At 32.5% G+C, this 12,834-nt stretch overlaps 1 protein-coding gene across 1 annotated transcript; it reads left to right on the top strand.

Moving 5' to 3' along the window:
• Positions 1–6,473: 6,473 nt before the first annotated feature.
• On the top strand, positions 6,474–12,711 carry LOC121239644 (ent-kaurenoic acid oxidase 1-like). Its single transcript, XM_041136920.1, has 8 exons — positions 6,474–7,028; positions 10,431–10,908; positions 11,006–11,272; positions 11,442–11,531; positions 11,644–11,722; positions 11,877–11,983; positions 12,070–12,191; positions 12,325–12,711. The coding sequence occupies exons 1-8, from the start codon at positions 6,796–6,798 to the stop codon at positions 12,419–12,421; spliced, it is 1,473 nt and encodes a 490-aa protein (XP_040992854.1). The 5' UTR covers positions 6,474–6,795; the 3' UTR covers positions 12,422–12,711.
• Positions 12,712–12,834: the final 123 nt, after the last annotated feature.

Genomic DNA, 12,834 nt, shown 5'->3' with positions numbered 1-12,834 from the left:
TTTCCTTGTTTCATTTTACCACTTTTCTTTTTCCAATTGATCGAGTGTGTGACAATATATGTGTTGATGTTTGGCCTTTATTGTTCATGCCTCTTGGGGTGAGTACTTTCAAGTTCCACCCCCTAGGCTGTGGGTCATTTGCTGCTGTAGAAGACAGGTGCCAGCTGCAGGGCATTGCATTAGTTGTCTCTCCCAAGTGGGATTGGCTTTGTATCTTGTTACAAAAAAAGTAATGAGAAATGATGCATCGAGGGATGTCAATAGCAGAGGTTGTCCATTCGGTCAATCAGGTCGTTCATTTGTCGAGATTGTATGCAAAGAAACTTGCACTACAATGGATTTTACAAGTGGAGATCAGGAAATGACATTATGTAAAAGCTACGTGGATGGATGGATGTATGTATACCTTTGAAAATTCAATTATTAGTGGACGTCAAGCATTGATCTAAGATTTCAACCCACAACCTAGTATAGCCACAAAGCATTTTTCAAGTCAACCTCGGCTCAATTTTGTTCTAAACAACGATCTTCTATTTACCCCTGACTGACCATCGGTTTTGCCGACAAGTGGTGCTTCCTTCAATGTTGGTTTAATAAATTATTAAACCTCATAAAAGAATCTTGAGTTTCTGCATTACCGAAACACGACGATATCCGTGACTATTTGCACCGGGTAATCTTTTCCATAGATATAGGGAAAGTGAGGTTTCAAACTTTTAATTTATATTATGTGGGGGCGTTTTCCGAAGCTCAAATTATTGCTCCTTGAATTCACCTTAAAATTATTTGAAAACAAACAGATGCAACCTAATCGTGCGTTGAAAAAGAGAGAGAGAGAGAGAAATGCTAAATGTAATTAAGAAAAATTTACAAAAAAACTTATTTCTCAACGTGTCAGATTTAGGGGTGTCAAATAGTGTTAACGGGTCGTTTCGTGTCATGTCAAGGTATGTATATTATACTATATGGGTTAACCCTAACCCAATCCGTTAAACTTATCGTGTCAAACTCTCAAACCCTAACATGACCCATTAACATAATGAGTCGCGTCGTGTCAATCCGTTTTGACCCGTTAGTGAATACTATGAAATAAGTTAACATAACCCGATCCGATCCAACCCATTTTAACCCGTTTATAAAAAGAAAAATTATATTCATAATCCTCACACACCACACTTTTTTTTTTTCTTTTACCAAATGTGTGGTATATGAATGATGAGTATAAGAATTCAATAAGTTTAAGAAAAATCAAATAAAAAAAATAAAAAAATAAAAAAAAGTATGGTGTGTGGAGATGATGAGTAGCAAACTTCAAGTTGAACATACCCGAAATTAACCCATTTGACTTGGTTAAGTTTAGCATACTTTTATATAAATGTTAAAATCACAATATCTATAAAAAAAATATAAAACTAACTACAAATCTAAAATTACAATCTAAATAATAAAAATATCGAAATTAAAATTCTGACAATTTTATTTTTAAGTATAATGGTATAATTGTAACTTTAACTTTTTTAACGAGTTGATAACGGATCAACCTGTTTTGACCATAACCTGTTATTATCGTGTCGTGTTCGTATTGTGTTAACAGGTCGTGTCATATATTGTCATCAGTATGTCAATTATTGATACGCTGAAAATTATAAAATTTAAAATTTAAAAAAATATTAATAAAATAAATCTTATAAATAAAAGTATAAATATATATAGTACTACAAAAATAAATACAATAAAATACGATTTCTTTGATTTTGACCATTCAAATGCATCCATCTCAATGACAAAATCAGCCCAAGGTTTTTGGGAAATGGGAACTAAAAACTAATGCAAACTGTTCATCACCTCGATTTTCGACAATAAGACACTACCAATATTTTAGAACATGTTCTCATGTAAAGTATAACAACATTGGTTTTATACAACTTTCGTCTAATATGGTTTATCTGCGTTTGAAGATAGATTCAAAAGTCGATATTCGATCGCTAGAGCTTTAGAAAACAAAGAGCATAACCCAACCTATCTGATTTATTATTTCAGCATCATAATAAACTTATAAGGAAATTTAAGATGTCTGTTTTGATATCACGTGAAATCAACATTTATTTTAAAAATTTAAACTGACAGTAAGATATAGATTTAATTATTTATATTATTTAACAATTCCGAATTTGTAACTTATTAAAAAATAAAACAAAAAGGAAATTAAGAAAATTCTGAGCATTAAGACAAGACTAGCTAGCAATGGCGTAAGAACATCAATGTATATATATTATAAGTAATGGTGGTTTCGTGTGGACAAATGTCATAATCTAATTCTCTCTAATGGGGCAGGTGGGAAATGGTGACAGGCCTAACTAAATGTCAAAGGTATGATATATATTGATCTCTAAACTATATCTAGTACTGTCTGAGTTGGATTTTCACTACTACGTTTATCTGGTCATCATGTGTTCAAAGCATCGGAAGAGAACAATATGATATGGCCAGTTACATACTTTCCTATTGGCTTCATTCTACTTTTCACCTCCCATCACCCTTCCTAGAATTTCAAGATTTCATTTTTTTAACTGTCGATACTTTTTGAGTGTCTTATTGTTGAGACGTTACACGTTACCAAACAAATCAGATGTAGTGGAACTTGAATTGAAATCTCTCACTCTTCTTAATTTCATTACAAAGAATTGCTAAACTTCGAAAAAATCATCATTATAAATTAAGTTAGGAGAAGTATTAAAATTACAAAAAAAAAAAAATTATAAAAATAAATTCATAAACTAATATAATTTTATGTAATATTTTAAATTTATTTTATAATAAAAGTAACTTTATATTTTAACGTATCATATAAAATCAAATTAATTTATAAATTTATTTTTATAAAATCTTTTTATGAGTTAAAATATGTCTCTAAAGTTACACATCATCGCTAGCTACATGCTAAGAATACGATACATAAACCATATTACCGAGGACCGTGTAATTATCGTTGAAAAAAAAATGAAATAATAACCAAAGAATTGGGTTTTGTAGACACAAAGGGACAAAGCATGGCAGACATTAAGTTGGGTAGACAAATAACTCTATATTTGGATTGCAAGTTTATTTCAACTTATCTCATCATTATTAATTTTTTAAATTTTTACATAAAATATAATAATAATTTAATTTTTTAAAATTTTAAAATAATAATAATTTTAAAAAATAATATTTTATTTAATTTATTTAAAATTATTTTAACTTATCTCTCAATCCAAACCGAATGTAGCCTCACACCAAGGATTGCAGGCTTACCTATTTGATTGCAAAGCGTGGCATGAATGGAAAGGAAAAAAAAAAAAAAAAATTGCTTTTACGCGCGTACAAGGAAGAGAAGCCACTCTACAATTATGATGTAATTCTAGTGAAACTACACGAGATGGAGAGCTTTTACTTTCTGGTATTTCTTTTATTTTTTTTTTGAATACCTTTTGGTACTTTAGAGCTGTAATTAATTAAGGATTGAAGGAAGAAACACAATGATGAAGCACATGTGGTACGTAGATGCCCCTTGAAGTACAAAACGATCGTTTGACGGCATGCACCTGGCCGGCGAGAGATTGCCGGCCTGCCAATCAAGCTCTGGGATGAAATACCTTTGTATTGCTCATCTCTTGCTACTTAAAATCTCACGTAAGCCAATTATTTCGTTGCAATGGAAGAAATAATTAAGTTCACAAATATCGTTCGTGTATGTATATATATATATATATATATATATATATATATACACATGTGATTTATTAGATATAATTTATAATAAAAATAATTTTATAGTTTGATAAATTACATCAATTCACATCAATTTGTAAGATTATTTTTATATAATTACTTTATGATTAGATTTTTTTTTTTTTTTTACTATTTTAACAACTAACACGTTAACAGATATAATTATGTGAATAAAATTATAAATATATATATATATATATATCATTTTCTCCATTTTAGTACATATATTTCTACATTCATTAAGAATTATCCGTGATATACCATAAAATCAAATCACCTGGCGTAGACTTGCTTTTAATTCGTGGTGTTTTCCTTGTTCAAGCATTGATTACTTAAACAGGTGGATTTTTCCTTTTTTTTTTTTTTTTTTTTTTTCTTTTTTTTCTTTAAATTTTTAAGCTATAACATTATCATCTGCTTTTTCCGGCCATCACATTCTTCATTATCCTGTCTAGTGGGGGCCCCTACGTCTAAATCAAGATCAAGATGGACCTGCCTTGCTTAACTTAATTATTTTCCCTACAGAACAGCCGATACCTTGCTGTCCCTTTGTGAATAAAACTTAAAAAATAATTCTCAACCAGTGATCTGTACATAAAATAGAAGTAGTACTAGCTAACTAGTAGTAAAATTGATATAAACTTGTGACTCCCCAAAAGAATATACCGTATGAAATTTAAGAAAAAAGAGAACTAAATTGTTACAACATAAAAGATTATATAAAAATAAATTTATAAATTGATGTAGTTTTATGAGATTCGTTAGATTTATTTTATAATAAAAATAATTTTACAATCTGACGTACCACATCAAACTATATCAGTTTATAAATTTATTTTTATATAATTTCTTTAAAACTGAAGGATTTTCTAATTCCGTCAAAATTTCAAAAGGAGAAATTAAGCAAATCTGCCCATGTAGTGACTAAAGATATTCATGCATGCATCATTATTCTCTTTCTATTTTCTCTGCGGCAATAGATCATCAAGTAATTGGAGAACTTGCATTATGGCCAATCTATCAAATAACATGTCAATCAAGCTCATCAGGATCAGGACAAACATGATCCAGGGAAGGATCTGAACTACCATGAAGTACTTTTACAGGGTCTCGTGTTATGACTAGCAACCACTACTTCTCAGCTGGAGATTGTTCATTATCTCATCTAGACGGAACAAAAGTGTACTAATTAGACCTGATATTGTTGTTATTCCTTCTTATTAATTAATTATTTTAAAATATTAATTGTTACAGATTCAACCATTGATCATCCACCGATCATTCTAATCGATTTTATTTGATATTTGGAGAGCATTTGTTTAGAAAGTCTCAATCCTTGAGTGAATTGAAAAAATTTTGTTTTTATTTTTTTGTTATTTTTGAACAAAACAAAGCTTCCGGCCCCCTTGGCCCAACCAAAGATTCCTAGCTAGCTCCATCCATTGTAATTCCTAAACCATTGAAACCCTCAAAGCTGAAAGCTTTAGGTGTCCATTACTAGAAGGGAAACATTTGGAAGATATTTGAGTTAATGGAACTTAATGTAAAAATGTATTGCAACAGTAGTAAATGACAAGGATGGCACCAAACAAAAGCCTTTTCATATGTAGAATGGTTCCTTTACGTGTAAATCATACAATCACACTTTTGAGGAAATCTTTTATAGGAGATTGCAACTCAAACTAAAGCGATGATATATCCATGACATATTGGCATCCTGTCTCAACGAGTATGATTTGACTCGATCAATTAATGTAGAATATTAGTCATAGCTAGATATTAAAGCTAATAATCTTTTTGATATCATGAGATGAGATTGATTATGCCAATAAAGAATCTATAAATTGACACGAGTTTATATAATACATTATATATACTTTACAATAAAAATAGTTTTACAATTTAACTATCATATCATATCAAGTCAAGTTAATTTATGAGTTTATTTTGATAAAATCTTTTTATAGCGAAAGCATTTATCAATTACTTAACATCATCGGAATGGAAGTTCTTCCTTGAAGAATTCTCATGACTAATTTATGCCTGTTAAACCGTGTGCCCAGTCAAAAGATTTTTGTCACAAAGTTGTGAATTTTATGTAGAATTCTTCCTTGAATGGCTCGTGACACCCTGAGTACACAGAACATTACCATCGCGTTGATTGTTCAAGTTTGGCCTGATTTGTAATAAAGGAAAGAGGGTAAAGATATCTCTCAATAATTTATTTATTTTTTATTTTTTAAGTTTCTCATGGGCACCTTGGTTTTTGCTGGTATGGTAGTATTAAGTATCCCTTTTGGTTGTCACATGTAACATATTATTTCAGACATAGAGATTCCCACAATAACAATATTTTCCAGTACTCACCAAAATTGAGAGATCCTCGATGTAACTGATGAGGTCAGGTACCTAATTCTCATGGTTTGCACTTTGCAATGAAGAATGGTGCATGGCAGAGTGAGAAAACAGAGCCGGGAAAAAGAGTAACAGTTGGATCTATTTGCTCTAGTTAATGTTAGTGTCCTTTCCGTATCTGAAAAAACAGTTTGTCCTGGTATGCGAGGAGGACATGGGCTTCAGAATATCGACAGCCCAAAAATATATCAAATTATGAGCACTCAGCGCAGAGAGAGAGAGAGAGAGAGAGAGAGATGTGCAATATATATGCTTTAGAGATTCACAACGATTTGCAAGGCGACAAAAAACACAGATAAATGCCGGCCAGCTCTCTCTCCATCCTCATTCAAGCCCTCCTATAAATGTCACAGTGACATTCACAAACCTTTCTTTCTACTCCATCCGCCTCCTATACTACTAGTGTTCTTACTTCTTAACCCACCCTTTTTTTCACAGACTCGGCTCTTCTGTCTGTCTCTCTAACATTAATTAGTTGGAGAGTATATATCATACAAAAAAAAGTTGCGTGGGATATAGAATGAGAGTGATCAGAAAATCTGCAGTAATATTGTGAGAGATATATAATCGAGAACAAAAGACGGGGGCGGGTGGTTGCGCATAATATTAATGGAGTTGGGTATCATCTGGACCGTGGTGTTGTGCATATTGGGTGCTCGGGTAGCCCTGAGATGGCTGCTCAAGAACACAAATCGGTGGCTCCATGAAACCCGATTGGGAGAAAGGCAGTACTCTCTTCCTCCAGGTGATTTGGGTTGGCCTTTTCTGGGCAACATGTGGTCCTTCCTCCGAGCTTTCAAGTCCAACGATCCTGATTCCTTCATCTCCAGCTTTGTTTCCAGGTCACTCTTCCATCCCTTCTCTCTCTCTCTCTCTCTCTCTCTCTCTACACACATATATATATGTTATATGTATGTTATATGAGCTAAAGATAGCAGAGCTTAGGCCGATGTCTGAGCTCAAAGGATCGTTCTAACTTCTATGCTACAGTGGCACCCATAGCAGTGTTGAGAACCGGAAACCTACAAGGGCCTTTTCGTAATTTTCACTGATGTAACTAGTTTCGCATTTTTCTATTTATTTACCAAATTACCCCTTTTGTATGCCCTGCGTGTCGTCTCGAGTGTAGCTTAGCGAGCGAGTACGTACGGAGTCACCAAAACAAATCGTCCGACTCCGAGAGAGGAGACTGGTCCATTTTTGTCATTTTTACTGTCTCTTAAACGCAGTCTTTTCTTTTAAAATTAAAAAAAAAAACAAGTTCTAAATTCTAAAGACTTGGTCAGTCTATGATGCGGCGCAGAGCCATCATTCGTGATGAAATGCTCCAAATTTCACCGCCCGTTTGCATGCAAAAAGACAAAGTCTTGGTTCTGGGCCATCAAATCCAAACGGCTGCCTTTCGCATAGTTCAGCTTTAAGACGCCCGAGGTCCGCTTCATCATGTGGCTCTGTCTCTGTTTCTGTCTGACCGATGAGCCCAACTTCGTCTTCTAATGCGGCCTTTATAAATGGGTTTTATTATGTTTCAACTATTTATTTATTTTCACATTTGATAATTTCTTATTTTATTTTATTTTTTCATAAGATATGAAGTGTGTGCAATGAATAATAACTGATGTTCATAGCTGATGTTCGTGCAAGTTTGGTAAGTAGAATGAGACAAAAAATTCTCATTTCATTATTATAACATTTTCAAAATTTTATATAAAATATAATAAACAATTTAATTTTTTCAAATCTCAATTTAACTTTTTTAAATTTTAAAATAATAAAAATTTATCAAATAATATTTTAAACTTTCATCTAAAATTAAAATTTTTCATCACACTACCTAGACCTACACATTTTAGGATCAAAAGTTCATTTTTCTTGCTAAATTTTCACGAAGAATAATATTACTCGTTTAAAAAATATGACCATATTCATAAGAATAGAGTCAATGAGATTTATGAATGGTTTGTGAGAAGAAATATGTCAAAAAAAAAAAAAAAAAAAAAACAACAACAACAAATATAGTGTATTGCATATATATATATATATATATATATATATATATATACAATTGCATATTTATACAATTAATTAAGATTTGTCACATTTTAATTGCTGATGTGTTCACACTAAGCTTCAAATATTTTTTTAAAAAAAATATATTTTTTGGATGAGCCAAAGGCCCACTTTGCTAAATTATGAATATTTTTTTTAAAAAAAAAAATTATGAATAATTTTTGTTTAATTTATGCATTATTTTACTCCAATGATTGATTTGATCATCTAATTTCTTACAATATTCTTATACATCACTTGCAATGCGTCCTTTATTAGAATAAAATTTTATTGAAATTTGGTAGCTTCGATAAATAGGGGAATTTTTTAGCTTTTATTTAGTGGTTGAGAATTAGAAATATCCACCGGCCCCCTGCCTTGTTAGAATCTTTACTGCTTTGTTGTCCAAAAAGACGTACTAAAAGAAAAATCATTTTACTTTTATAATCTTTATTTAATTCTTTGATAATTAATTTTTGTTTGTTTTACTATCTGTAAAATCATTTGATTCCTTGGTTTCCGAAATAATGTAAAAATAATTGTTATATTTGCTTACCGCTTTTATTTTTATTTTTATTTTTTTTCATTTTTTGTTTTTTTCTGTGACTGCTTGTGTGGCAAAATGGGATTTCTCTATGTGATTCCGTAGAATACTTTTATTTATTTTGAAGCGAAAACTGAAAAAAGCTCTTTAATTGATATGTATCAGTATATCCTATCAATTGGTGAAGTTCTCGATGTTTTTGGCCAGAAGTTGATCTAGGGGGTGTGGTAACTGAACTTTCTCTGAATAATAATAAATAAAATAAAATAATAATAATAATAATAATAATAATAATAATAATAATAATAATGATAATGTAGTAACCTTTACTAATAATAGTAGCAAACAACTTTTTTTGTCAAGGTCCCACATCGTCTGAAGAAACTTGATCTCTTTGCTAAGGAAATATAATTTTTTTTTTCTGCATGCAACACTAGAAATAGGAGAGGGTTGCTCAGGATTAAAAAAAAAAAAAAAAAGTTAAGAAAAAGAAAAGAAAGAAGATTCCCACAAGGCACAATCGATCCATTTCTTTTAATGTCAACAAGTATACTATTTCAGAGTGGAAAAACTAATAATATAGTTGGTAGAATCATAAAGTCAAGAGACTTTTTCTATCATTGTCAAGAGTGCTTGTCCATTCAACAAGATATATGAAAATATGATGCATCATTGACATATTGAAAAAGAGAACCCAACATAAGAACAATATATAAGTTATAGCAACTACTGCCAAACTAGTAAAGAGTACTTTGCACTCTTATAAACTGGTTTTAGTGCTCAATTGAGTCATTGGATGAGTCAATTGAGCACTGAAACCAAGCTAGAGTTAAACCTCTGAAAAAGGGATATGTAAACTGCTGAAAAAAGGATGGCTCATTTTCTTTCTTCAAAGTTCAACATCACTTTACTCTTATTTTATATATATATACTTGATATGTTAATGGGACCCTGGATAATGATGCCATGCACTTTGGCCCGATGGTGGTGAATTTGGTCCTCATAATGGAACTGTTTGAATTATTCGTTGATTTCTTTTGAAGATGGATAGATGTGATTACAAGATTTCTTTATGCCCCACCTTTTAGTAGCATGCTTTTGGAAACTTTGCACCAAAATTTGAATCCTTTTAGCTTGAGTTTTTTTGGGACCCGTTTGAATACAGAGGTGAGATGAAACCATATCATCTCATCTCATCTAATTTTAATTAATAATTACATTACTATTCACAAATCATCTCATCTCATCTCACTATTCAAAAATGTTCAATTGTACTAGTGATAATTAGGTGTATCAGCATCTTACAAGTAAGTGAGAGGGAGGGACTGAATTAGAAGATCCCCTTAAGCTCAGACAAGAATTTTATAGGACTTTAATCCAAATGACGTACATAAAGTAGACTACAACATGATTTATTGTTGTCGATATAAATATTTTGAACAAAATTAAATGAATAATGAATGTTGTATGACTCGTTTTATTTGTTCATCGATCTTTCTTCCACGTAAGATGTTCAAGTTCATATAAGAAATTGAGGTGTTTTTTTTTTTTTTTTTTTTTTTTTTTTTTTTTTTTTTTTTTTTTTTTTTTTTTTGCTGCAAATGGTGTACGTACATATAAGTAACCACGTAATTTTGTAACAAAACTGCAGATTTGGACGCACGGGGATGTACAAAGCCTTCATGTTTGGGAGCCCTAGTGTCATAGTTACGGCACCTGAAACATGCAGAAGAGTTTTGACAGACGATGATTGTTTTAAGCCCGGCTGGCCTCGATCCACCATTCAACTCATTGGAAGGAAATCATTCATCGGGATTTCTTACGAAGAACACAAGCGTCTCCGAAGGTTAACGGCTGCTCCTGTCAATGGTAACGAGGCATTGTCCATGTATGCTAAATATATCGAAGAAAATGTCGTATCTTCCTTGAACAAGTGGACAACAATGGGAGAAATTGAGTTTCTAACCGAGCTTCGGAAGCTTACTTTTAGGATAATTATGTACATTTTTCTTAGCTCAGAGAGTGAACCGGTAATGGAGGCTTTGGAGAGGGAATATACAACACTTAATTATGGAGTTAGAGCTATGGGAATTAATCTTCCAGGATTTGCTTACCATAAAGCACTCAAGGTGAGTGAGTAATAGCTGGCATTTTAAAGGTTGAAAATCAATCCAAAAAGGATCACTAGGGCTACAAAAACATTACAATTGGTAATCATTATTTCAGGCTCGAAAGAATCTTGTGGCTACATTTCAATCTATCGTTGATGAAAGAAGAAATCAAAGGAAGAAGCTTGTTGTCTTGCCGGCGAAGAAAGATATGATGGATGCTTTGCTAGATGTGGAAGATGAAAACGGTAGGAAATTGACCGACGAAGAAATCATAGATGTTCTGTTGATGTACTTGAATGCAGGTCACGAGTCTTCAGGACACACTGCAATGTGGGCTGCCATTTTCCTAGAACAGCACCCAGAATATCTTCAAAAAGCTAAGGTACTGCTGAAACTTAACAATTGCTGATCAATAGCATTAACATGATCTAGTTCTTGAAATCAGTCCTTGAACGTGCAGACCTTCTTAATTCTTGGCCACACTTTTACTCGTTGAGTTTCAATTTTTGTTGTTCTTTGCGTGATTGAATCCTGTTTCCGAACAACTGCAGGCAGAGCAAGAGGAAATCGTAAGGAAGAGGCCACCAACGCAGATAGGGTTGACGCTAAAAGAATTTCGAGAAATGGAGTATCTGTCAAAGGTACATTAACACCCATTTTCGCCAGCTTCCTGCACTAACTCAATTTGGCATAACTTTTTTCGTACGTTCCTCTCTTTTTCACCTTATAAATATAATATTTTTATAATTGTAGGTGATCGACGAAACACTTCGCCTGATAACGTTTTCACTGACTGTTTTCCGAGAAGCGAAAATGGATGTCAATATAGGAGGTGAGTCTATGCTCAGGATTTTTCATTCCTTTTAATTTACTTCTCATTTATGGCTAATTCAGCTATGATGGTTTAGAGAGATATAATATGTGTATTTAGATGTTTTAACTGGAAAAACATGTTTAACAAGAACTACTCGTTCCGTTCTTTTCAGGTTACACCATTCCTAAAGGTTGGAAAGTCCTAGTCTGGTTCAGAAGTGTTCACCTGGATCCTGAAATTTACGTGAATCCAAAGGAATTCAATCCTTCCAGATGGGATGTGAGTAGAAACAACATGACCTTTTTTGCATCTTGCTCAAGTCTGTGCTGAGATTAGTATGCTGATTTGTTTTATCCTATGGGCAGGATTTTACACCCAAAGCAGGAACCTTCCTTCCCTTTGGAACAGGAAGCAGGTTGTGCCCTGGAAATGATCTTGCTAAGCTGGAGATCTCTATTTTCCTTCACTATTTTCTCCTTCATTATCAGTGAGTTATCTTGCAATCTTTTTTCTTCTTCTTTTATGCTACTCAGAGATTTCTATATATGTAAAAATAACATTTCAAATTAATATGTACTGATCATTTTGTTTTTGTTTTTGTTCAAATCATGGTACAACAGGATGGAACGGCTTAACCCCGGATGCCCAGTGAGGTACTTACCACACACAAGGCCAACTGATAATTGCTTGGCGAGAATCAAGAAATGTTCCACTTAATCTGTATAAGAAGAAAGTAAGTGGAAGCAACAATAAAACAGCATATTCATATTATAATTTTAATCAAGAGAGGAGTTTTATTTTTGTTTCGAGTCTATCTTTGTCCTCAAGTCCCAGCTAGATCGATGCTGATGGTATGAGAGTTCTAATAGGCTATATCGTGGTGTTTTGGATACCAGATCTTAGGTTTTATCTTCATGGCTACGTAGCATTCTCATGGCATTGCTGTTAAATGATTCTTGTAAGATCAAATGATATCATTACTATACGAATACAAGCATTTGAAATTATCTAATTCTCGAGCAAAGCAAGATATTGTCTTCAATCTTCCTGCCAGGGTGTGAAAATTAAATGACTGAAATCAACTGAAAGAATCATTCAAACATGCTTTGAGGCCGTTATTAGCAAATAAT

This window comes from Juglans microcarpa x Juglans regia, chromosome 7D (assembly GCF_004785595.1).
Source record: "Juglans microcarpa x Juglans regia isolate MS1-56 chromosome 7D, Jm3101_v1.0, whole genome shotgun sequence".
Classification (NCBI taxonomy): domain Eukaryota; kingdom Viridiplantae; phylum Streptophyta; class Magnoliopsida; order Fagales; family Juglandaceae; genus Juglans; species Juglans microcarpa x Juglans regia.
The sequence above is the reverse complement of the archived record's forward strand: the minus strand, read 5'-3'. Positions and strand labels throughout refer to the sequence as shown.

Bases quoted from the DNA above. Each gene is read 5' to 3' on its own strand.
- LOC121239644 (XM_041136920.1), top strand. From the start codon at position 6,796: ATGGAGTTGGGTATCATCTGGACCGTGGTGTTGTGCATATTGGGTGCT. The intron at 11,273-11,441 runs GTACTGCTGAAA...GAACAACTGCAG, and splicing joins AATATCTTCAAAAAGCTAAG to GCAGAGCAAGAGGAAATCGT. The intron at 11,984-12,069 runs GTGAGTAGAAAC...TCCTATGGGCAG, and splicing joins TCAATCCTTCCAGATGGGAT to GATTTTACACCCAAAGCAGG.